We start from the raw sequence: 26,136 nt of genomic DNA, 5'->3' as shown, positions 1-26,136 counted from the left end.
GATTTCAGCTCCTAGAACCCCATCTTTACCTGCAAAGCAGAGTGATAGGAAATTATATGTAAGGAGGGCTGTGAGGGTCAACTGTTGATAAACAACAAAAACAACAACAACAAAAATGCTTTGAAGACTGAATACTAACATCCTCATAGTCTCAAAACTGCAACTGCAGAGGAATCTCCTCAGGTAAAGAAGAGAGCTAGTGTTACTCACCTGGCGTCTGCCAGAAAGATTTTTTGTAAACCTTTAACAAGTATGAACTAGTGAGAACTAAAATGGATGCAAACTAGAATATAAAATGGATGTAAAAAAATTCTGTTATTGGCATAAACTTAAATCACTTCATATGCTACTAAGTGCTTATTATGTACTAAATAAACATGCCTACAAAAATGTGTCCTTTGAACTTTAACTCTAATGAGGCATTATACAGCATATAATATATACTTATATATATATTTCATATACTATATATGTGTGTGTACCATTTATCATATGTGTGTGTAACAGAGGAAGACTAGACTGAAGTCATCCTATGAAAACTTGAGACTCACTATTACTGTTGCCTTAGGAAACAGATGCTGTCCTGAGATCTGGGATGCACACTGGCCCGAACGCTGGGGAGCTTAGGAAATAGATGCTGTCCTGAGATCTGGAGGGCCCACTGGCCCGAACGCTGGGGTGCTTAGGAATTAGATGCTGTCCTGAGATCTGGGATGCACACTGGCCCGAACACTGGGGAGCTGAGTCTTGTACCCTTTCCCAATGCCTTTCGTTTTGGAGTAGGCAATAGCTCCAGTCCTTTCTGCCTCATTTCAGTCAGGTACAAGGAGAGAGCCTATACAAAGTGGTATAGAAGCCACCCTAATAGTGCCACTCCCTATGGCCAAGCATTCAAACACACAAATCTATGAGAGACACACTTATTCAAACCACCACAGACCCCATTAGCAATTAAACAAACATGAACATCAAAATTGCTCGTGTGCTTATCCTCCTGCACTGTTACAGGACTTCGTTTCACCTTCACATGTCTAATTTGGTTTCTTTCCAGTTGTTGTCGTTGTTGTTTTGTTTTGTTTTGTTTTTCCCAGTAGCTCTCTTCCCTGTAGTTTATTTACCTGTAACACTGCAAACCACTCCTAAAGACTTTTTTCTGCATTAAGGCAAACCACATAGTTCTGTTAACAGTTTTTCCCCCTTAATTCCAAGAGGACTAAATCTCAAAACTCTACTTATTGCTAAATACTTATGATGTTTGAATAGAAGATGTTTTAAAATTAAGGTGAATGCAACTCAATCACTGATGCAGATATGTATGTGTACGGTACAATCTAGAGTAGCTCGCAATCCCTGCTCTTAAAATTCACGGGCCCTTTAGATGATCCAGTATGCCAAAATTCTTTCCACAATCATACTGAGACATTATTTGTTCCTTTCCTTTCCTTTCTTTATTATACATACAATTGTGCTCAAAATGTTACATGACTAGGATAAAATTTTAGTGACAAAGCAGAGAAAGAGAGCCTATTTCCAAAGTGAGTCAGGCACTAAAGGGGACTGTAAACATTAAAAACAATGCTGTCCACATGATATGTTTGCTTTACATAGCATGGTTAGTGTTAAAAATGTTACTAACATTGATAGCTATTTAATTTGTTACTGTGTTAAATAAGTATTCTGATGTTTCAGTTTTAATATCTAATATGATGGATGTTGGTTGTTATCATCCATTTAGTATAGATCATACAAATTCAAAGTCTTTGAAGTCTTTAATAATTTTAATAATAATAATTGGCAGGAGAATGATTAGATCTACAAGGATGAAGGCGTAGAAAGTGCCTGCTCTAGTGAGGGGCTTAATTAATAAGTATGTTCTATACATTGCCCAGATAATAGCTCCTCCAGAGCTGGGCACAAAACCACTACCTGACTGGGTTGAGTCTTAACACATTTACTAGAAGTGATAACTAAATTTTGCATTTTGACCTAGATACGTGTAAGCAAAACTGAAAGCTTCCTATCTGCCCCAGACCCTCACCTCTGGTCTTAAGAGGCGTCGTGAGTCCTGAAACCCTGCACCAGTCCTCACCGTTCCTCCCAGTGAGAGTGCTGAGGAAATAAGAAACACAACCAAGTAAGGGTTTTTTTGTTGTTGTTGTTGTTGTTTTGTTTTGTTTTGTTTTTTAATGAATTAAGCCTTAAACCAGTAGCTAGGCAACCAATGAAATAGCCCTGACAACAGGGAAGAAAGAAAGAAGGTAATGGTTGCATTCAGCCAGAGTCTACACACAGCACACAGGCTGCCCAGTGCTGCTGGTTCAAATGCAAAATGCAGCACTAATAAAGCCTCATTGCTCTTTTCAAATTGTATAGAGCTTCTGATTTGTGTACATTCTTTAAGTATAACTATAGATGTTCATCTTAAAAGACATCCAGGAACACGTGTTTATGTAGCATGCTCCTGATATGTTTAGTAAATTGTATGTTTTGGAGGTGTGATATACCCCTTGGTTTAATTTCTAAGTAAAACTTCCCTCTCCATCTTCTGCAGGTGTGGAAAACAAACAAGATGATGGAGAGAAGACATGCTGGGGTAAAGTCTTAACTGGCCTTTGCTTCCCAACCAAGAAACAGGGACAGCAAAGCCCATATCCTTGACAAATCAAGAGAGACACACTGTATGTAACAGATAGTATTTTTGGAGCATAAAGCACTTTTAAGTATTGTTTATCATGTTCAAAGTATCATTCACTGTCTTTTGAACTGACTGCTGCTCTCCTTTGCAAACAAAGATGATCATAGATTCTGCCCCTTCCTGTGAAATTTCCACTGTGGTCTACATTCCTCCATAGTATAGTTTTGGGAGCAAAGGAAACAGAGAAAACACTGCAACTGATCATACCAGTCAAACTGCAAAGACAATAATCACAATCAAGTGCTTCTGCATATACTTGATTTGAAAACAGTAAAATCCCACTGGTCTGTATAAGGAGTTCAGTCATTCTGCTGTTTGCTAAATAATTTGCTCTCAGCCCCATTTCAGTTACTGTTGTATGGCTGCATTGATCTTTTGATTATGCTTACCTGGTCATGCAACAGTAAATATCTGAATCAGCTGTAGAAATAACAAGAAGCTGTGGCAGCTGACCATGAGCAGCAGAGTCTGCTTCCTGTTTCCCTTCCCCAATTAGAAGGGGAGCTTTAGACACTGTGGTGCTGATGGGCTGAGCTTTGCAAAGTCAGGCAAGGAACAAGGACCTATGCTTGGAAAAATGCAACAGTGGCTTTTTAAGAACACACACACACACACACACACACACACACACACACACACGGGAGGGGGAAGAGAGAGAGAGAGACAGACAGACAGACAGACAGACAGACAAATGTATATCTGGATCTCTCAACCTTCTGTTTATGGACCCAGAGCCAAAGAATAGCCGAGCAGGGACAAGGCACTGTGGAGACAGAAAGCAGGAGGTTCCTGCTTCTCTACGTCTAGCTTTTCCTTTTGCCATCAGAGGTTTGGGACAGTCAATACACAAGTTCTTTTGTATGTCCTAGGATTAAAACTATCATAGAAATTTGCTAACTGAATCAGATACAATTGTCTATGTGAAAATAGTCTTCGGATGAGAAGTACCAAGACTTAAATACGTTTTTTGCTCTAAGTCCGAACTGTCAGGAAGTGCCTTCCTTTCTCTGAGGCTGTTTCTTCTCTGCAACCAGTAGTTATTACCAGGTAAGATGTAAAAATCCCTTCCATCCCCTCATATAAGGGGCCTGGTGGTGGTGGTGGTGGTGGTGATGGTGGTGGTGGTGGTGGTGGTGGTGGTGGTAGTTGAATGGTTTGGTTTTATCAGATTTCAGCAAACCCAGGACCATGAACAGGTTCTCCACCAAAAAACTCCCTCTTCTACTCTGTCCTTTCCTGTCCTTTCAGTCACAGCCCATGTACTTCAGATACAGGTAAAGTGTAGTCTTTATGTCACTGTAGCTCATTTTGTCATCTGCTGAGGGCCAAAATCTTTCTCAAGCAGTTTCCAGAGGGTGGTGGCTCAAGCCACATGTGTATGCCTGTGAAGCCTGCCCATTTCTGAGCACTGCAACCTGACATGATGCCCACACAAGGACATTCTCCAGCCAATCGCTGAGTCCATTCATAGGTCAAATGTACCACAGACCATTTATTAAGAGGGCTACCCTGCCTCACCTCTCTCTTAGCCAGATGCCCTGATCTTAGTTAGCTCTAGGACATTTATAAGCAGAATGATTGAAATTCAGCCCTGGATTTTCACAACAAAAATACTTAGAATTATCAGAACAATAAAGTGTGGTAAGGAATTTACCATAATATGATCTAATCACACTGGTGCTCCGGCACAGATGGGGCCGGCTGGTGTTCTTGGTGGGAAAAGCTAATTTAGGATGGAAACTCAGCCTTCTGCTGGCAGGATGCTCACAGTCTCTCTCTCTCTCTCTCTCTCTCTCTCTCTCTCTCTCTCTCTCTCTCTCTCTCTCTCTGTGTGTGTGTGTGTGTGTGTGTTGCGCACACGGAGGCTCTTGGAGATGATGGTGCAGAAGAGCTCCTGGGGTGCCGTTACAGTCTATTGTCTCCACAATCTATGTATTTAACAGACCCTGAACAGAGATACTCCACTGGGGCTGTTCTGACCAATCAAATCAGTGATGTTTTGACATAACAGAGATTTGCTCAATAAAGTGAAACAGATCATGGATAAATATGTATTCATATGGACACACACGTGAGCTTGTGTGTGCTATGGAAACATGGCTTTTCTGTTCCAGGTCCATAAATGTTAGTCCACCCTGGTTATACATACAGATTCTATTTAATGACACCTAGAGTGATAAATGTGACAGGCAGTGGTAGGTGCTGGCATGTCATTCCCCATCCCCTTTAGCACTGGAAGGTTCTATCTATGTTACTTGGCCTTGCTTCAGCTAAAGACAGTCACCTCAGGTCAAATCCTCTTCTCAGAGCAGCTTTCACGAAAGGACTGACTGGCACTAATGTAAAAACTCATTCTCTCTAAACTTGGAGCAGTTCTCAATAACTGTGGGGTCCTGGAGCTTGTGCAGGAGGTGCTGGTGGAGGCACAGGGCCAACATTTCCTCACCCAGTCCTGCTTTGTCCCTGTCCCTCCTACAGACAGCAGTTTTGGAGAGTCACCCCCTGACACACACATACACACACCTGCCATGAACATCCAGCTAATGGCTTGCTCCCCAGGGAGCCCAGGTATGTGTGCTACATTCTTTTGTAAAGAATGATCAAGTATGAGCGAGAAGTATGCTTAGTCGATGACAAGGCTTGTGACAGCAATGCTATAAAACTTACCTAAAACTGTGATATGGGGTCCAAAGAACAAATTCCTAAGTCTAGTTTAAAGGTCTTTATATTTAAAGAAAACTGGGCCAGTAGTTCAAAGGTGGCAATTTTCAAGCCAAATAGTAACCTGGATTTGTACCAGTCTACTTCCTAGGCTTTTTGCATATTATGTACTCCCTTTTGATTTAGAAGAAAAGGTGAGAATAGTGGTGCCCCTATGGAAGGAAAGCCATCAAATTAGGATTGAGATATGAGTCATACGAGAGACAAAGCTGCTTTCGGGGCTCTGGATGGTCTCTTGATGCATTCCTCTAACAGCAACCGGCCTAACAAGCACAGATATTCCCTCTAGAGGCCAACAAGGCCCACGTCACACAAACTTCCCCAAGCCAGAGGTCAGGAGGTCTGAGATCCTGTAAGAGCTAATGAACATACATAGCATCCCTAAAGCGCATGGGCGTCGAGTGTCCCAAATTCAACCCCAGGAAAGCTATCTACTGATGCAACGAGACCCTTCAGCTGGGAAACTACAGCTTCCTGATTCTGTGAAAACCACACTGCAGTTTACCTTGAGGGGCTCGGTTCTCTTCAGCATGTTGTTATATTTTAGGTTGTAGTTTATTAGTATGTTCAAAGTCAACCTCACTTCTCATTTTTCTCTCATAACTTCCAAGGAAAAGCATAGTTTTCTTTTTCATTTTTAACTTCAGATTTCTTCCTCCCAAACGAATTAAGAAAAGTCAGTGGGAAATAGAAATTAGGCTTTGGAATTTGAAGTGCATAGTGTCCACATTTGACCTGCAGCTCCAACTGATCAGAGTAAGTAAGTAACTACATAAGATGCAAGGTCCTACTTTTAATTTCTGATTCTATGGGTAGGTGTGTTGCCTGAATTTATGTATGGTGTGCCAGGTCCTGTAGGAAGCTAAGGGCAGCCACAGTCCAATGAGAACTCAGGGGGAAATCCCAACTGTACTATGCTTTGGGAGACCCGCTCTTCCTGAGGTTAATCTAGTGCATGTGAGGCTTGGAGTGCCCCATCTTATTACCAGCCCTATCAGCCCCATCTAACCCTGCACCCCAGATGTCTCCTGAATGTGACCCAAGCATACAGCAGTAAGGTCAAGAGGTTGGGAATGAGTTATGCATTTGCACCCCTTGTAAAGGTTCACATTGTTTCCTTAAGAGAGAAGTCTCAACCTTATGTAGCTGCAAATGTGGCCTTATTTTGAAGTAGAGTTTTTATAGATGTCAGAAAGTTAGAGTAAGGTCACAACAGATTAGATGGGTTAGAAAGTAGACACATAAGACAGAAGGCATATAGAAAAGACAGGAGGAAATCGAGGTAGAGTAGACACAAGCCAGGGTTCCTGCAACAATTAGAAGCCAGGAAGAGAAGGGGAGGTCATGCCAGGAGAGCTGCAGAGAGCACAGCTTATAACACTGCTTGGGGACTAGCCTCCTGAGCCACATAGCTGAAGTCCCTGCCTCTCTATACAAGCCAATGCATCCTTACTTAGGAAAGGGTTTTACACCTGAGCTTCCAGATGATCACACCACACAGGGGACTACAAAAAGCACCATACACTTCCAACTTCTTCAGGAGCAAACAGAAAAGCCCTGCAGGGAACTGGGGAAACCCTTTTCTCCATTGTGCAAACTCTGCCATGTCTCCTCAGCACAGTCACTGAGGATTGAAACAAAGGGGAGGTTCCCGGCCTGAGCTCAGCAGCCTGCAGTCTTAGTTTACCGAATAAACACATGGAAGTGTTTAACACTTACTTAACTACTATTACTACTGTCTATCACAGAATTCATCTGTCTCTCTACAGTAGTTCCACAGTTAAAAGTAAACAAATAAACATTTTCTCATAACTTAGTGCCGGGCGTATGTATAAAAGGAATGAGTTGTCTTATCAGGAATACACCTTCCAGTCACCCCATTTCCACATTTCTTCAAGAGGCCAAATGTCTCCTGTATGTCAATCAGATCTCATTCACACCCCGGACAGATCCAGCTTGGCATGAACTGAAGAGGCTTCCCAGAACCCACCAGGTCTACCATGCTTTTCCCAGGCTATGACTTTTTCCTCACGTCCTCTGCTGCTCCCTCTCCTATGACAGTCTGGCCACACTAGTCTGTACACCCTTGGCTCTCCCTGTCTGGAGTGCCTTCCGTCCTGTTCCTGTGGCTTCACCATGGCTTCCTCCAGGTCTCTCTCCTGAGTCCTAGGCCCAGACAGTCACTACTGCCAGTGGCTTCTCCCCTTTAACTTTCTTCTTGGCTCCTAACATGTATTTACTCTGTTTTGCATACTTGCTTGCCTCTTCATGGTCTCCTTCCCCTATTAGTGTGTGCTCTGTTTAGCTCCATGCTTCATGAATCTATCTTAGAACAGATACTACATAAGTGATTTGCTGGATCAAAATGATAAAAATGATTACAGTTTGAAATTTGCTTGGTTTTGGTGTTTACTTTTTAAGGGAAAACCACAGCATTAATGGTGAGCAACAATTCACTTAACTGTTGTTGTGAGCTTATGTTTATATTCTTTTAAACATTCTTACACTAGATTTTCATTCTAATTGAATAATTTACAGACTTTATTAGAAAGTTCCTAAGTATGTCCCAGAATGGGACAGAGAGACAGCAACAGGCAGGTAGTTTGGGTACCTGGGAGGCAACCTAAGTGCCCATGAGCAGGAATGTGACCATGTGACACAGGACGATAAATTACAAGGTGGCCCTCAAGCTGGAAGCCCAGATCTTTGGTAGCAAGTTAGGACCTGGAGGCCTAAAGCAAAAGAGATGCGGATGAGCTGGTGGGCCTGCCATGCAGTGGAGAGGGATGCAGGATTACCTTCTCAGTCCTGCAGTTGCTCAGCCCCATGTTGTTCATGGAGGACAGTTTCCCATCAACTCCGTGTGGCTGCTGTTGCTGCTCCCGCTGGATCTGTTCTCGCATCTTCCGAGCCTCCTGAATGGCTTTCATCACTGTGTCCTGGTCCCCAAACAGGGCAGGAGAGTTGAGACTGGATAGTATATCTGCATACACAGGGTGCATTATTAGAGGCGTGTGGGGACATAGTCTCTCATGTGCTGGCTATGATCCACTCCCCAGGGTAACAGTGTAATCTCTGAACAAGGAAGGGGTACATTTGCTATTAAGGAAACTACAACACTAGTTAGAGAACAGAAAGTCAAGTCAACCAAGCTGTACAGGTTCAGGGTGCAGGTTGCACATGGAGGATACCCCAGCACCTCGGGCTGTGTGGTTGTTTTCTACCCTCTCACAGATGACTGGTCCAAGGTTCTAATCTTGTATGTACTGGGGGGAGTATTTTCCCTGCTTGTGCCTACAGTATCAATGCCCCTACATTCCTGTCCTAGATCTATTGGGAGGGTAACTGCTTTGCATATGTCTGTAATTTACGTACAATCTTTGCTGATCTGTGGGGGATGGACAAGACAGGGGTAGGCAGAGAGGCAGCTGAGATTTGTCCCCATCCTCTGTTTATTTGTGTGCTATGTGGAGGAGAGCAGTTTTAAGCTCAACAGAATGAGACCTAAGAGGGCACATGTGCACTATGGTGACATCTGTATGTGTATGTTATGTGTCCACTGCAGGAGTGAGGGGGCGGGGAGGAACACAACACGCTCTCCATTCTCCAAGAGCTGGCTGGTTAATGAAGCATTCTTCTTATCATGCTGCCTCGGTTATTTACCAAGAGGATGACAACCCTGCTCCACCCCCAGCTTGGACACCCACTGCTCCCAGCCCTCTCCCCCACCCCCGCTCCTGACAGTGAAGCAGTATGTGTGTCGATGGCTTTAACATGAACACAAATCCTAAAATCAAGTAAGAATAAACATTTTCCTTCAATATACTCTGTGTAACCCAGGGGGGAAAATGAAATGGGAACTAATTTTCCTCTATGCTTTGCATTGTTCTCATCTTAAATGAATACTTTGTTGGAATGGTTTTCCATTTGGAGACAAAGGAGGGCAATTATTTGATTACTGATAGATTTCAGCTGCTGTAGTGTATTTGACACAATCTACTTGTGTGAGGCCCTTTGTATTTTACCACACATGTGTGTTAGAGGCACATATGTATATATGCATACACCTCACAGAGACAGGAACAGGAAACCAGACTACAATCAAGCTTATATCACATGCCTTGTATGTACAATGTGTGTACACATATATGTGTATATATGCACATATATATACCTACATATAGAAAATGTTGCAAAAAGTTCCAAAAACTGTCTATGAAAATGTTTTTAAAAGTCAGTTACTTTATAAAATATTAAAAACATTTTCTTTTGTTTTGGAAGTTTCAGATTAAATAAAAGACCACTTTTATGAAATACTATTTGCACAAGATTGCTGTCCAACAGCTAATGCTTTTACTCCTGCCCATCTGGCTTCTGACCTAAGAAGCTGCTGACAGGAGCAGGGCCTGGGACATACCAGCTTTGTCTCTATCCCTTTGGATGCACAGTCCAGGCTGTAAGTACTTTCCAAACAACATGTGAAAGTGACTGCACAAAGGCACCTCAAGAAGCAGGCCTCTGTTTCCTTATGTTGGTTCTCTTTTCTCATCTCCCAACTCCCAAGATGCCAGCCAAAAGAAACAGTTTATGTTAACGTTCTGGATGTGTGTCTCCATCCTCTCCCTGAGGGGCCCTGACAGGGTGTAAGAATCTGTGGCTCCTAGGAGAGGAGCCTAACTGGAAATCAGAACAGACTGCTGTCCACATCCTAACGTCCCAACTGCCAGTGGTAACACCACATCTTACTGTCAGAAGACACACTCACACTCAGCCCAGTTGAGTGTACTTCTAACTGTGAGCTTCCTGATAGGCAATAAGGCTCCATGATTCAATACCACAAGGAAGAGGACATAGTAAGAAAATGGCCAGTCTAATTCCCACCACCCACGCCCCCACAGTCTTTATTTGGAAACCAAGAGACATGAAAAGTCTACTAACAATTCCCTTAGTGCTTGCTTTGTTCCTGCCGACAAGTGCCTTCCTGTCTTTGTTTCATTTTACCAAAGTAGGAGAGAATGCTGGGATCCACCTATCATTGTCTTTCAAAATGGAGACTCTGGCAGGTGGACTGTTCTCTTCAGGCCTGCAGAAACCCACAAGCTACACAATACTATTGACCTTTCAGGGCTTAGGAAATCCAAAACCACTCCAGTCACTAACTTTTTGGTTCAGATGTGTCCTCATGCTTTTACTATATACTTTTCAAACAGGGGCAAGAAAATCCCTTCAAGTTCTTGAAAATGCCCTTCAGAGGGCAAGAAGGAACAGGCATATTGTGACATGCTTCTTGTATGAAGCCAATTCTTGATGCCCTTACAAAACTACGTCAGGGCAAAACTGACAAAACTCAGACCCCGCTAAGTGTCTCATGACCAGGATCTGTCAGGATCTGCCATCATCCAAAAAAAAAAAAAAAAAAAACAACAACAAAACAAACAAAATAAAATAAAATGGATGCTAGAAGGACTTGTGACAATTTATAAAATTTCTAGTTTGCACAAGATACTAAGTTGGGTCTGCTTCAGTGGGACCTACATTGCTGTCCTTCCCAAGGACCAGGTGACCCAGGGCTAGAAGGCGCTGGCCCAATTGCTTTCTTTCCCAGTTCACAGGTCTCTTCCATTTACCTAAAGAGGATCCTCTCCCCAGGCTTCCTCCAATGGGGCTGGGGATGCTGCTTTTGTTTGGCAGGTTGACAGGGCTGGTTTTGCTGGCTGGGAAGAGGTTCTGGGTGGGAGATGTTGGGGACTTCACAGGCTCCGCTGTCTTAGGCCGGGATGAGAGATTCAGCGGCTGGGCTGTTGTTTCATCCTACAAAAGTTTAACATAAATAATTATTTTAAAAAAGACAAATGAAGCCCATTATCACTTAGTAAGCCACAGTTATTTTACACCTCCGAGACAATGCCACGTTCTCCTACAATTATAACAAAAGAAGCTAATTACCCACCTCCTTGAAGATTCATCGGAAGGCACCTCATTAATTTCCCTGTGTTATGCTTCTATTTACATTAACTGTGTAGTTGGATCATTCTTTTTGCCAAATTAAAATCTGAATTAGCTCACATTACAGCTTAATTTCCTAATGTGTTTTCAGGGATCTAAATTAACCTAGGGCATTTACAAAGAATTATTTAAAATTTCAGTAGCTCTGTAGTGCTTTTGTGTTAGTCTCTCTGAAAAGTTCCTGTGACTATAAATAGTCCCCGCAGCTAATTTTTTAATATATATTTTAAATCAAACAATTCCAAGTACTTTAGAATGGAAACATGGAAAGCCATCTCTGCTCTCCAAGGCCCCTGCCCTCAGAGTCCCATGCCACACCACAGGCTTCTATGTGGCTTTCTGGGTGTGGGTGCTCTTGTGGTTTATATTCTGGTCTCTATTCATGTTTAAAATTAATTTTTGTGAAGAGCAAGCATACATTATAATTATGTTTTACATGCTATGCTATATGCAATTTATTTTTCATGCTTAAAGTGATGTCTTGTTACAATCTTTGCTACATATATTTATGGAATGTCTATTTTAAGACCCATATCCCTCCACACCAAGCCCAGTATTTTCATCTCTGGCTTGGAACTCTGAGTTAGCCAGTGGCTTGAAAGTTAAGCAACTTGTTTTCATTTTGTCTCATCTATCCAACCGTCAAAGAGCTACAGAGAATATTTCTCTCATTTTACATATTTAAATATGTGATTTAAAGGTTCAATATTAAGATTTGCATTATTGCATTCTGAAGGAAAATCAGCAGCAAATGTCAGATCCCATCTCACTTCTGGGACACAGGGGACTTGTTTTCAGTGACATTATTGAGAATGCACAACAGAATCTGGTAACAGAACATTCTCTCCCAGGGTAAACATGTGACCTCACTGAGGCTTAGATCTTTATCTATAAAAAGACAGCCATATACTAAGGGATGTCCACCAATAGCCATGCCAGAAAATAACAGTGGAGGAGGAGGGGCAGAAGGGCAGGCGCACTGACCATGCAGCAGGCATGACACTGGCACCTGCAGTGCATTAGCCACTAGAGGATGAGCTGTACCACTCAAACCCAACAAATGCAGAGATGAGCATCCAGATAACCAAAAGTCCCTCCTCAAGGCTGTATAGGGAGAGAAAAAAATTGAACCTAACTTACTGGACTCCAAATCTCGCCCCTGCCCTTTCTACCAAATGACCAGCAAAAATGATCACTTGTCTCTGTCCCTTTGAGTTGTTTTGTTGTTGTTGTTGTGCTTGGTATTAATAGGAAGCAAGTGCTCAGGCCCATCTGTGTGCAACGCACTTTAATCTATATTTAGTATAGGGCATGTTCTGGGGAAACATGATTACATCCACTATGAATGTCAAAATTATCTGATGTACTAAATTAACTTGCTTCTTTTTGCCCTTGACTCAAAGGATATTTAAACTAGTCACTTCCTTCACTCATATTGGAATCATAGCGATTTATATGCTAAGTATTTCACTCATGTTCTCCATGTTTCTTTTATTTGGAGTTTGCTGAACTTCTAAAATGCCTGAATTTAGAGTGTTTGTCCAGTTAGAGACATGTTCCACCACTATTCCTTTATATGTAAGTCAACTTCTTTCTTTCTGTCATGCAAGTTAGGCCAAGTGACATTGCCCCAGGACAGAGTCTTTCTTCTGTTCTACTTTGCATTGTTTTGCTCTGTCTTCCATGTTTTTTTTTTTCTCCTGTGGGTCTGAACTGCTCCTAATCCTATCCAGTGACTGCTCACCTGCACTACTGAGCTTACCACTTATAGGAAACTAATTTTACTTCTGTGCTTTGTCTTATATTTATGATTTCTTCAATTTCCTGGAAAATATGAACTTTACAACATGTTTTCAGTTTTACATATGCTCTAATTTACTATTTATAATTCAAAATTTATGTCAAGAAGTTCTCCATTGTAAATAATGAGAGGGGCAGGAACAGGTTTACTTCTTCAGGTTAAGAACTCACTGTAGCTGGGTGTGGTGGTGCACACCTTTAATCCCAGCATTCGGGAGACAGAGGCAGGCATATTTCTGAGTTCAAGGCCAGCCTGGTCTACAAAGTGAGTTCCAGGACAGCCAGGGCTACACAGAGAAACCCTGTCTCGAAAAAAAAACAACAACAGCAAAATAAAACAACTCCCTGTCAGGACACAGGACATGATGCCCATTAGACAGTGCTCTACAGGGATCTATGCTAGGAGTCTGGGAAAGTGATTCCTGAAAAAAAGTGAATTCTAGACTGGTCCTACTTTAATATCTAGAAGGAGTTTCTGGGAAGTGGTACAGGGAATGACGTAGCCTCCCTGAGTAGAGAGTTCAGAATTTATGATTGCTAATGTAGACATAACTTTTGGGGGGTACTAAAGAGGACAGATCGACAGACTGGCCTGCATGCTGATATAGTTGAGCTCTAGTAGCAGATGCATGTGAGAAGGCATCCCGAGGCTGGGGAGAATGAAGAGAGTAGACAAAATGACTGTGTGTTCATAAAGGACTGAGAAGGCTTACTCTCACATTACCACAGTGCAAAGGCAAAGGAGGCTGTTGCCTCATCTTGGTAGTTTAGCTACCTCAAGATTCCTGGTTGTTTTGAACTTAACAAATATGAAAAGTATATCCAGAGAGAATCCAAAAGTTCTGTGTCTTAGAATAGATTTCAGATACTTAAAGAAATGCAAACACTTTAGTAGTCAACACTGTGAAATTCAAAATATGTGTATCTATTCAATAACTATGAGCTTATACAGAAGCACGATAATATGAATAAAGAAGAGAAAAATACAACTGCTTTCAAACAAACATCAGAATGGCACAGAGAGTAGAGTTAGATAAGACAGAAAAACAAAAGCAGCAACTTATAGGAGGCTAGAATGCAGACAGACCATGACACAGTCTAGAATATACAATCAGAGAAAACATTTATGTTCTTTCTATATAAGAACAGTGGCATTTTTTGTGACATTTTGGTAGGGCTAATAATTGTATGCCCCTCCCCACTCAGTTTAAGATAGCACAAGGCATATGTCAGGGAGCAGGCTGTAGGGACTGAGTGCCTTGCCAGGCTGAGAAGGCTTTTGCTGTATATAGAGCAGACACATGATACTTACAGCCCAGCTCAACATTTCTCAATCTTTCTCGGTATGGGAGTATGCAAGCAGACACTTTTATTCCAACACTGAAACTACCTTCATTTCCTTCATGACCACCAACTCCTAGATTACAGTGACAGACTTTTAACAGATGAAACCCCCCTGTTTATCTGTTACCTTTGACAAATCTTACCATGTCATATTTTACTCTACAATGTGTAATAGTGCTTTATATAATGAGAACCCTGATGTATCTGATGATCAAATCTTCACAGTCAGCAGACTGAGTTTATTCTCAGAAGTTCTTCAGTAATAGAAACATTCGATTTAAATGCTCACTTTATATTTTGGTTTATATAGTTCTACTCACATATATAATATATGATCTAAGATGTAAGAAATGGGTCCTTTGTTGCTAGCATAAAATAGTCAAGTCAAACCATACAGAACTCTTATGCCTAAGAATTTGCATGTGGTCAAGTGAGTAATAAAATCTGTTGGCCCACAAAGCTGGAATGGTAAAAGCAGATAGAAACTTGAATTTAGCCAGGGAACATTTACTCATCTAGTAAAGGCTTGGTTTGGTTCAGTTCCAGTTGGCCAACTTAAATTACAAAATGACTTTTTCACATTAAAATATTTAATACCCAAATAGCCTGAGTTGCGGTGGGTGTTTCACATATTCTTTCTCTTACAGCTATGAAGAGACTTAGTCCTTGTTTGAGCTGCTATGCTATGACTTGTATTCACAAATAAGCTTTTGGAATATAAAACAATGTGTTTCCACAAACTTACAATTCCTGTGTTGTTATAGCCCAAGATTTCTAACAATTAAGTGTAATTTCACCTTATTTCTCTAGAGAATCTAAAAGAATGGATGTCATTAAGTTAATATTTGGGGGTCTCCACCTCCAAACAGGCTACTTTGGGGATGCTCATGGTTTTGGTCTTCAACAATTGAAGTCCATTATTTTTACAGATTTTTTGAAATCTCAACATTGCTATCTGAAAATTGACCATAATGAAACCCCTTCAGTGACTGCAGAACACTCAGTAGTGATGCTGGTTCATCTCAAGTGTTTCCTATGTGAAGAGTCAAAAGCTGCCCAGACTCCCCAGATACAATGCTTCTGATGCATTACATCCATGTAGCCACACGTAGCACAACTCTCCAAGGTCATGGCCAATTACACACAACAATTATTTCTCCAAACAGTGTGAATTTATTAATTCAATATTGGAAGAAGATACAGTCCCCCAAGCCAACTTATATTTTGTATAGGAACAATATGTAGCACACATTTGAAGTGCCTGATCATTCCTCTTGTCACCAAGTATCCCTCAGGTGACCAGTTTGGGGACATTGACAAATCAGTTAAGAAAACCATATATCAACACTCTTCCCATAACTGCGAGAGCACATTTATCCTCTCATAATGACATGACTTCAAAAGTACCATCAGCCAGTGGTGCTCTATCCCTCAGCTCCTGTGGCTAGCCAGTGCTAAGACAGCCCTCTACAGACTATGCCAAGTCTGGCATTAGAATTCCTTCCATCCTCTTTTAACACCAAGGATTCTAGGTCCTACTCTGATACTGTGAGGGGGCTCCCCACCTGTTTGAGGATCAAGGAGAAAAGTGTTGCAAGTCTATGACAAAGACTGACAATACAAGCACAGTCATTTCTGCCAGTGAACATTAAAAAAGGAAAGCCAGACTCTGAAGGGAGAGATTTTTGAGGAGAGAGTTTTTGGAGTTCGGTAAGCATCTCTCAATATAGCACTATTGTTATCAAAAGGGGAACACCTGCTTCTCGGTGCTCAATCATGACATCCCTATAAAGAGGCACATTTGGGAATCTTTTATGTTGCTGTGTTCCTGCTGCTTACTCCCAGCATAGCCCGCTTCACTACCTTTCTTACAAAGCTATTTTCCAAACCGTTTCCACAATCCTGCAAAGCAAGTACCTTAACTTGAGTTACAGGGCTGGTCCCTCTCTTTTCATTTTTTATCCCAGTAGGTGAGACTGCCCCTGCCGAGTTTGGTGGCTGTGGAGTTGATGGCATCTTTGCTCCAGGTGACACCTGCATGCTGGCCAGCTGAGCGGCATAGAGCTGCTGCAAAACAGAGAAGGCGAACATCAGTCTCATTAAATACAGCTGAAACAGGTTCAAAAAACCCTTACGGTATTGTCAGATAACAGCTCTCAGAACCCTTAAGTTTCTCTCTGGTGTTTGTTTTTTTGTTTGTTTGTTTTAAGAGGAAAATAAGAAAAGCTAAGTAACTCAGAATGTAAGAGGTAAGAGGGCTGGAATGAGAAACACGGTGCGTGGCTGTTCCAGCAGTGACGATAGGAGGAGACTGGTCTCTACAGCTCAGTCCTTTCAGCTGCACTAAAAGGAATTGGCTAAGCAATCTCTGAGGGTCCTTCTAGAGCCCGAAATCACTATACAAAGTTCTTTAATGTCCAGTGAGTCCACGTGTGGACTAAGAAACTAACCCGAACTTCCCTGAGAAACCTCGGTTCTACCATACTTCTCTGGGGATCAGATCCTTCTTGGAGATCAGTCCTGCCTCTATGCTCCCTAACAGCAGCCACTTCCCTCTCAAGGTCTTATCTCTAGGCACCATATAACGGTCGGTCGTTGACAGGGTATGGCCACATTGGTAGCCATAGAAACAAAAAGTGAACCTTCTTTTCCTGGCCCTAGGACTGAATGAGGTAACCAAATGGCTTCTTTATGCCTAGAATAGCTCTGCTGGTATCTCCCAGAATTCTCTTTGGCTTGCAATTCCAGCTTCATCTGCTCTTCTAAGCATTTGCAAAGGTTCTCTTTGGTAGTAGACCTCTGTTCTATCTTCCTGAGGCAAGGTAAACAGACTACCTGATACTGTAAATCTTAAAGTGATCAACATTAAGTACATCGATGAAACTGAATGTAGACCCAAGACTGGAATATAAGCCAATCTCACTTTTATATAATTTTAGATTTTATCAAAATAATGTTACACATGGTTTCATAAGTTCAGTATTACTTTAAGGCTTTTAAATAAAAGAAATCACAACAGCATGAGCACCTTGAAAAAGTTAGAGCCCCTATAGCCACCCATGATGGCCTTGGCCTCCCGCACTGGCCTCTCCACTTCATGTCTACTCTGTGGAGACCATAGCGACTACTCTTTTCAGCTTGGTTGACTGTTCTGACTGGCACTTTCCACCTTGCTTGCAGATGTTTATGTGCTGTTCTGTCCTTATCCTTTGACCTCACACAGGAGGATGAAAGCTTGGCCTTACTACATCACCAACCATTTGTGCTTTTATGTATCCCTCCAATTGCTTAATGTTGACATCACACATTTTAGGTTAGTCTCACTGTTCCATTCTACCTTGGCACTATTCAAAGCTGAGCTATGCAAAGAGCTATATTTCATTCTTTCTTCTCTTCTCTAGTCTCTCCTCCCTCTCTCTCTCTCTCTCTCTCTCTCTCCTCTCTCTCTCTATTTCTCTCTCTCTCTCTTTCTCTCTCTCTCTCTCTCTCTCTCTCTCTTGCTCACTCTCTCACTCTCTCACTTGCTCTCTTGCTCTTGCTCTCGCCATACAAGGATTGAATTTGGGTCTTCAGGCTTGCTAGGTAAATACCACTGAGCTACTTCCCCAGACTTCATTATTTTATTTAAGACAGGCTATCACAACGTTGTCCAGGCTGGCCTTGAAGGCCTCTGAAAGCCAGACATGCCTTGGACTTGTGAGCCACCTGGCCCAGCCTTCCCTGTACTTGGAACTACATGGATTAGACACAGCAACACCTTTTCTCTTTAACTTTTTATTTTGGTAGATTTAGTATTTGTATTTTTTATCATTTTACTTTTCATTTCTCTCCTTTTGGTTTCTGTAACTATCACTGGGTAATTCCCAGACTCTCCAAAAGACCAAGAAAACTCAATACAATAAAGTTGACTATACAGCTAATCTCCAAATCCCTTAGAGATAACCTCTTAGGATTCTCTACACCCTTGCTCCGGTCTGAACTAGTTTATTCATTAGGCTGCTGTGCTACATAGAATCCCCTTTGTGTCTCCCATATTGGATTCTGTTTTCTGTCTGTCACAGCTTCCTGTCTGTTAGTTAACTGTCTTATTTTAGGTAGTAAATACCTTCAAGGAAATACTTGAGAAAGTGCCTATGAGGTTAGTTTTTAGGTACTAATAATTCAGGAAACTGTTATTATATTCCCTTGATATAGAATTCTAAGTTAAAAATTACTCCTAGAATTCCAAAGACAATGACCTACTGTCCTTTTTCTCTTTTTGCTAAAAAAAGTCTGATGTCATTCCGACTTCAGATTCTTCATATGAAATCAGTTGTCTCTTGAGATAGCATTGACTTTTTCCCTTTATACCAAATGTAAAGATTTCATCCCGAGGTCTATCTGCCTGTTGCCTTGGCACTCACTGGTCTGGAGCCCAGCCTGTCTAATGTATAAAATCATGTGTTTCAACTCTAGGCAATGCTCTGGGATTTCCCATCAACTCACACCAATCAACGTTAGACATGCTCATGGACCTTAGTTTTTCCTTCTGTCTCCTACTATGCAACATATTACTCTACTCTATTACAGATTTTTTTTTATCAATTTCTAAGAGGTCTATGAATTTTCCTAAGTTTCAGCTATCCAATTTTAAGGGTCCTTTTGTTCCCTGGCTTCTTTTACAAAGCATTTTGATTACTTTTCTGTTGGGTAATATTAATGATGGCTTTGAATTTGTTTTCTTTTTCTGTTCTCTGCACTTATTTATCTCTTTAATCTTTTGAGCTCTTCCTCATTGGAGGCTTTTCTAAAAGTCTCTGGTGATGGTTGACTGATATATAAGTAACGTCACCAGAAGTGGGTGGGAATTCTAAGTGTGAGGAAATATGGCATGAGAGACTTCCATATAAAAGAATGGTGCAGAAAGTAGGTTTCTTTTTCCTTGGAGAATCCAAAATCACTCATGCTGGGCCATACTCTTAGAGGGATACTCCCAAATTCTGTCTCGGTGGGAGGGTTCATTTGGATGCCATTATTATATCTGATGTCCCAAGATTAAAAAAATAACTATAAATACAGATTCTCAAGAGTCTCTTAGTCCCTTGCTAGGTTGTGTGCTGCTAATGATGGGTAAGATGAAGCAGTATCCATTATCATGCATGAGGCTGAGGTGCCATCTCTTCTTGATTTTAAATGGCCATCTTGTTGACCACTCTCTTTCTATGTCTGCCTTCCACGACACATCGCCTTTTCTTTACTGATGACAGTTATAACTCTAGTATCCATTTCTCATGTCCCCCAAACTTATAAAGATCTTTCTTTCTACCTGTAGTCAAAGGTTGCTACTTCCAATCCTTAGATGTCCCTATTATTAGAACTTATGTAAAACTGGTAATACATGAATCTGTTAATTTACTGTGGTAACCCACAGTCAGATATCCCAATCTTAACACTGTTTATTCTTGAAAACATCATTCAAATATTTTCTTTTCTACCTATAATCAAGATTAAACCATTACCTTGATGGTCAGATTTCTATCATAATAGAAAGCTTCCTAGTTCATCAACTACAGAAAAAAATAGGTCAAACTTGACCATATTAGTAGAAGAGAAAAAACAGGTGGTTTGTGTATTTCAAGCATTACTATCATTCAGATGGACAAATAAAAAAAAATACAGTAATCAAAAACAGACCTTTCAGCACATATAATTAAATGAAAGCTTAATAAAGAATAATTTGCAAGAGCCAGATGTGCCTATGTCATGATTGTTGCTTTCTTTGGAACAATTTTTCTAATATAACAAGCCTCTAAAGAAATTAAAGTTTCTTAATTCTGTATGCAATGACTCAGTGGCAAGAAAAATTCACAAGTAAGAGTCAAACCGCTATAATTTAGGCAAAGAAAAGGCTGTGGTTTGTTTCTTTTTTACTTTGATGGATCTTTTCCTTTTGAAATTCACCAAAAAAAAAAAAAAAAAAAAAAGGAAACGAGGCTGAGCATGCGGCTCATTTGGCACTGTGCTTGCCTAGCACAGTGGATCCCTTTCTAAAGCTACATGAACCAGGTATGTAGCATAATGTTTGTAATCCCAGGACTTGGGAAGTAGAGGCAGAAAGATCAGGAGTTCAAGGACATCCTTCCATACATATCAAGTTTGAGGTCAGTCTGAACTACATGAGACCATGGCTCTAAATAAATAACACAAAACAAGTTGGTAGGACACACAAACATCTGCTATGGAACTTTGGCTTGGACTAAGCCACTGAAGCTCGATAGTGAATGACCTGGGTAAAGGTAGCTTCAAATACAAAGGCGCATTGGCTAGTTTTGGGAACTATAACCAATAGCTGAATTTTAAAGAGCCATTAGGTCTTAGAGACATACTCCTTAGGAATAATCTATTCCTCATCAAAAGGAAGTTCATTTTGTTTTAATCTTTCAGGAAGCTAAAGAATGCAAAAACACACCTTTAGAAATAAGTCTATATTTTAAATGTCTAACTCAATTCAATGATCCTTTAGATTTACTGGACAACATAGTTAACTTTTAGAAATAAGGCAGCATTGTTTTCTCTAAAGTTATGATAATCATTTCACACTCATATCCAATAAGGTCTATTTAAAAGTGGCAGGACCCCATAAACTCATCCTGCTCAGAACTGGTTTCTTGTGAGTTGTGACTCTTGGTGCATTGGAAACAAGATGAAGAGCCACAAGTGAAGTGGACAGCAGGATGCAATGTAAAATTCAGTACAATAAGCCTTGAGATTAAAAAAAAAAATCAGAAAATGGAATACAACAAAAAGAAAGCTACTATATTCTACCTAATTCTACCTAATTGGAGATTTTATATTTAATTTAGATAATAAGAATGCTATTCATCAACTAGGCATAATTTTACAAAACAATTTCACGGTTCACTTTCTAAATTACTATCAGCTTAATATATCCCATTTGCAAAGTTCTGTACCAGGAACAGAGGATCCCAAGTATTGGACCAACATTCAGCCCTGGAGGTGTGAATGGAGATGCCCAACACTTAACTGGCAGCTTTCTTAAGGTGTCCATCCCTTTTGAACCTTGTGTTGAGTCAGGCATGTGTTGGTTACTGTCCATGATAGACTGTAAATTTCCTGAAGACATGAGTGATTTAATTCTTGCATGCCTGGCACTAATGACAGCAGCTTGGGAGGACGAGGTGCCTGAGGAGTACTTCTGAATTGACTTACTACACAGATCATTGCACGGCAGAAAAGATTATACCAACAAGACACAATCACACTCAGTTATATTTATTATAGGTCATGAGAATTATGTTGAATTCTAGAAAATCAAATCAAAGGAGTATACACTCAATCGTTGCTAAAATACATTGTTTCCCATGCATAGTGGGGGAGGAGACGGGAGGGGAGGAAAGAGTGTGTAAGTCACATAGGTATGAATGATGTCCCAGCGAAACCCATTACTTTATATACTAACCTCAAAACGAACTAAAACATAAATTTTAAGAATTATTTTGTTTCACAAAAATGGCCCTTTAAAGTGATTTGATGACACATTTACCAGGTGTCAAGTAACTGCTAGTGCTGTGTGCTCAAGCTTCTCACAGACAGAAGTCTGAGCATAAGAAAGGAATAGCGTCAGGCTTTTTCTTTTTAGAGTATTTACAAAGAGCTCTAACATTTTCCTGATACTGCATCTTCTTTGGAAGAATATAAAAATACTAGTTATTCTAATGACATAGCTTTAGTTAGAAGATCTCTTTGCAGACCAGGGGATTAGGAAGGAAAAAGGTCAAACTCTGATTATGTAGCTCATAGGGTTTATAAAAGCTTCATTGGATGCAGGATTCTCAGGCCAGAGTACACAGTCTGGAGATGATCAGGAACAGTGACTCCTAACCACAGCTGAGGTCTGAAAAAATCAGCAACATAGAAAAGTAGACGGCAAGCTTAGTAAAAGTCCCATAAACATTTCAATTTGGTGAAGACTTTTGTAAATGCAGATTGTTTTTCCATTTAAGTTGTGTAAAATGCTTAGTGATTGTCTGGGATACTGAACTGTGGCTTAAATATACACTATATACAAAAGAAATGCACATAAAATTGAGCCTAGTTGAATTTTTAAAATTATAAAAGCACTTATATTTTACAGTGCATTAAGAAATTATTTTTTAATCTTATTGCTGAAAGAGCCCCACCTGTACTAGCAGAGGTTTAGAGAATGTACTTAGCACTGGACCTTGGGAAGTAGACCATGGCACATAGAGACCTGAAGGGGCCCTAGCCTGATGTCCTCAGTCTATTGGTAAACTGAGGTTCTAAGGAGCTCAAGGTGTTTCCCAAGAACTGCAAGTGAAGGAAACTTCTCACTCTCACTTTGTTACCAGAATGTCACTGGAAATAGAAATTGGTTACAGGCTCAATCTTTGCACCTTTCAAATACATTTCCAGCGCTGATTGATTGTTCATTGACCAAACTTTGCTCTATACTTATAAATTAAGTCTTGTGTTAAACAGTGGAGGTACATCACAAGACTCTAAAACAACACTCCATTTAATGAGGAACTCACAGTCTATAGCTGCCTAGACAGTGCTTGTAAAGTTATAGTTAGAAACCTCTGAGACTCACAAGGAGAGAATTTCAGGAATCTCACTAAATAGAGCACTTGATACTGTCTGAAGATCAACAACAGCTTCTCCAAAGAAGATATATCTTACTTAAGTAAAAAAGCTTTCCAGGTGGGACGCTTAACAGAAAGCCTTCTAGAATGAAAACCCTCGAGTATTCTGGCTCTGAGGTGGATGTGGAGGCAAGCTTTTGAGGAACTTAGGAACTTAGTTAGGGCTGCTGAGTGCACAGAGACTGACAGATTAGGTGGGCAGTTTAGTGCATTTCAGTTGGTAACCACTGTCACACAACAAGAATGGGCTGATGAAGAAATGAAAGCAAATTATTTCGCACAGTTCTGAAGGCAGGGATAGCCAAGGCCAAAGCGCTAGGAGATTCCATGTCTGGCTGGGGTCTGTGTACTCCTACAAGATTCTTCCCACTTTGACCTTCCATGACAGAGCAAGCAAGTGTTCTCTTTCAGAGTCCTTTTTTGAGGGTTCCATACTCATGAGTTGATCCTCTCCTGCAGGTTTATTTTCTGACATCATCAGGTGGGGATTACAGCTTTCAGCATAGGACTTTTGGTGGGAACATAAATATCCAACCAATGCCAGGCTACGTTCATAATCCTAGAATTTATCTCTAAAGTCAGGTACTTAGAAAGAAAAGTTAACTAAAACCAGGAAGCACTGCATCTTCTCCATGCTATTACTATTCAGCAATCTTTAATATAAACAGATTAGGAAAATCCTCTGAAGATTGTACAAGCCTACAAATTATATACCTCTAACAACACTATCAGGAGCTTAGTCTCAGGACCAGCCTGAATAAGACCTTCCTCAGCTTTGTATCCTGATGACACTTTCATAAGAAGGCCTGCACAGATGCAGCACAAAGCAGGAGTTCTACCAAGGCAAACATGCTTGAGAGTCTTCTGGGATCCATACTGGCTGATACACTGTGCCAGAGTGATGCCATAACACTCTGTGTGTGTGTGTGTGTGTGTGTGTGTGTGTGTGTGTGTGAGAGAGAGAGAGAGAGAGAGAGAGAGAGAGAGAGAGAGAGAGACTGTGCCAGAGTGATGCCATAGCACTCTGTGTGTGTGTGTGTGTGAGAGAGAGAGAGAGAGAGAGAGAGAGAGAGAGAGATACACTGTGCCAGAGTGATGCCATAGCACTCTGTGTGTGTTTGTGTGCGTGCACGCACATGCATGCGTGTATGTGTGAAGAGACCCATGACTTGGAAACAAACAATCAATGTGATACCAAGTTATAATTTGCAACATGGTGAATCTACATTTATCATATTGAAAAAAATATTTTACTTGTATTCTTTCATGTAAGATCTCCAGTAGAGAATTCCACAGAGAAAGGTACATGGCCTTTTTATCCATAATCATATCATGTTCACACAACTATTCTTCCCATCACCTAGTGAACACTCCCATTCATTCACAATGTAATTCAGCAACCACATACTGTGTAATAAACTAAGGTACTGTGCTAAATATTTGGAGTTATTATTTTATTTAATATTTATTATAATTATATAAGAAAGGTATAGTTACTATGTTAGTAACAGTCTCTCTCATTTTTTCTCTTAAAATCAAACTGTTTGAAATAACTAAACAGTAACACATAATGAAACCCATATCTGGTTTCTAGCTAAAAGAGATTCTGATGCGGCTCCTGTTCTGAGTTCTCAATCAGCATAATACAACTCCAGATAACTGAGACTATTCATTCAAAGTGGCATTTCATAATTATAATTTTATAAATGGTGAACGAAAAGTTAGCATTACCACTAGGTATCATATACTTAATCTTCAACCAATTTAAGCCTCAGTAAAAGACCTAGAACATCAGTTCACAGACTGCAGAGTAGAGAGCAGAACCATGCAGAATATGGGTAGGGACAGGGGGACTCGATGGACAGGGGTAAAAGACCACTACTATTTTCCAGCAAATAGAAAACCAACACAAAAACCAAACAATAACTTTCCATGTTCTGAGTTCGTTTTGGAAAAAATTCTCTCTACATGTCATTTTATCTAACAAGGACACAGAGTGCCCTGCCCACTTCTTTCTCAAAAGAAAAGGAAAATTCTCCTCAGGTGTAAGTTGCCTATTGGCAATATACTGTTCAACAAAACCAGTTATCACCGTTACTACCAACAGATTTAACTCTTACTTTCATATTTATCCCCATTAACATCTGAGAATCCAAGGCTTAGTTCACACCCAGGTTAATAGACCCTACCCTGGTGTGTCCCACTGCTAAAGGGGACAACAGAAGGTGGAAGTAACAAGCTGGGTAAGAAAGGGAAGCATCATGAAGGAAGTGCCATTATTTACCTGGCTGATGCCCCAAACCTAGCTCAGCTCTCCAGGGATCCCCTGGGATCCTCTGCCTACCCAGGAAGCCATGCTGTAAAACTGGACAAGCTCAGCTGTGAAGAGGTGGAAACAGAGGCAGGTAATTAAGGCGCCTGATTTAGTGCTTGTTTAGTAGAGAGGAAAATATGTCAGTACTAGCCATTCCAGACAGAAGGAGAGGTGAGGAGGGAGTTTAAAAATAATTACTTGAAAGGTTTACAAATACTTTTACTTCTCATAAACCTTCAATGTCAACAGAACGATCCAGGAAATACAGCTGTGGTTTTCTGGAAGGGCAGAACTGAAGTCCCTGTTTTCAACACAGAAGGTACTTGTGTGGCTAGTCCATTAATATTTGAGGCTAAAGAATCCTGTCTGAGGGGATAGAAGGGAAAGGAAGGAACAGAGGAGGTGGGCAGCTTTCATTCTATGTATGAGTTCATTGCCAAGACTGTCTTGCTTTCCTGCATATTTTTATTCTGCACTCTTTCCCTTTTTTTCAATTTTTATTAAACTATAATTATACCATTTCTTCCCTTATTCCCTCCAACCCCTTCCATGACCTTCCCCTAGCTCCTTTTCAAATTCATGGGCTCTTTTTC

General features: G+C 40.7%; 1 protein-coding gene across 14 annotated transcripts in view; it reads right to left on the bottom strand.

Moving 5' to 3' along the window:
• The window catches only part of Sox6 (SRY-box transcription factor 6), a 592,637-nt gene that overhangs the window by 65,157 nt on the left and 501,344 nt on the right, over positions 1–26,136 (bottom strand). For all 14 annotated transcript variants that reach the window (XM_085841377.1, XM_085841381.1, XM_085841379.1 and 11 more), the window contains 3 exons: positions 16,484–16,633; positions 11,044–11,227; positions 8,215–8,399 (listed from right to left, as the gene is read on the bottom strand). In XM_085841377.1, coding sequence (XP_085697503.1) covers positions 8,215–8,399; positions 11,044–11,227; positions 16,484–16,633 — 519 coding nt within the window. The remainder of the gene's footprint in view (positions 1–8,214; positions 8,400–11,043; positions 11,228–16,483; positions 16,634–26,136) is intronic.

Source organism: Mus caroli, unplaced genomic scaffold (genome assembly GCF_978045245.1).
Source record: "Mus caroli unplaced genomic scaffold, Mus_caroli_1 scaffold_8, whole genome shotgun sequence".
In the NCBI taxonomy this organism is placed as follows: domain Eukaryota; kingdom Metazoa; phylum Chordata; class Mammalia; order Rodentia; family Muridae; genus Mus; species Mus caroli.
The sequence above is the reverse complement of the archived record's forward strand: the minus strand, read 5'-3'. Positions and strand labels throughout refer to the sequence as shown.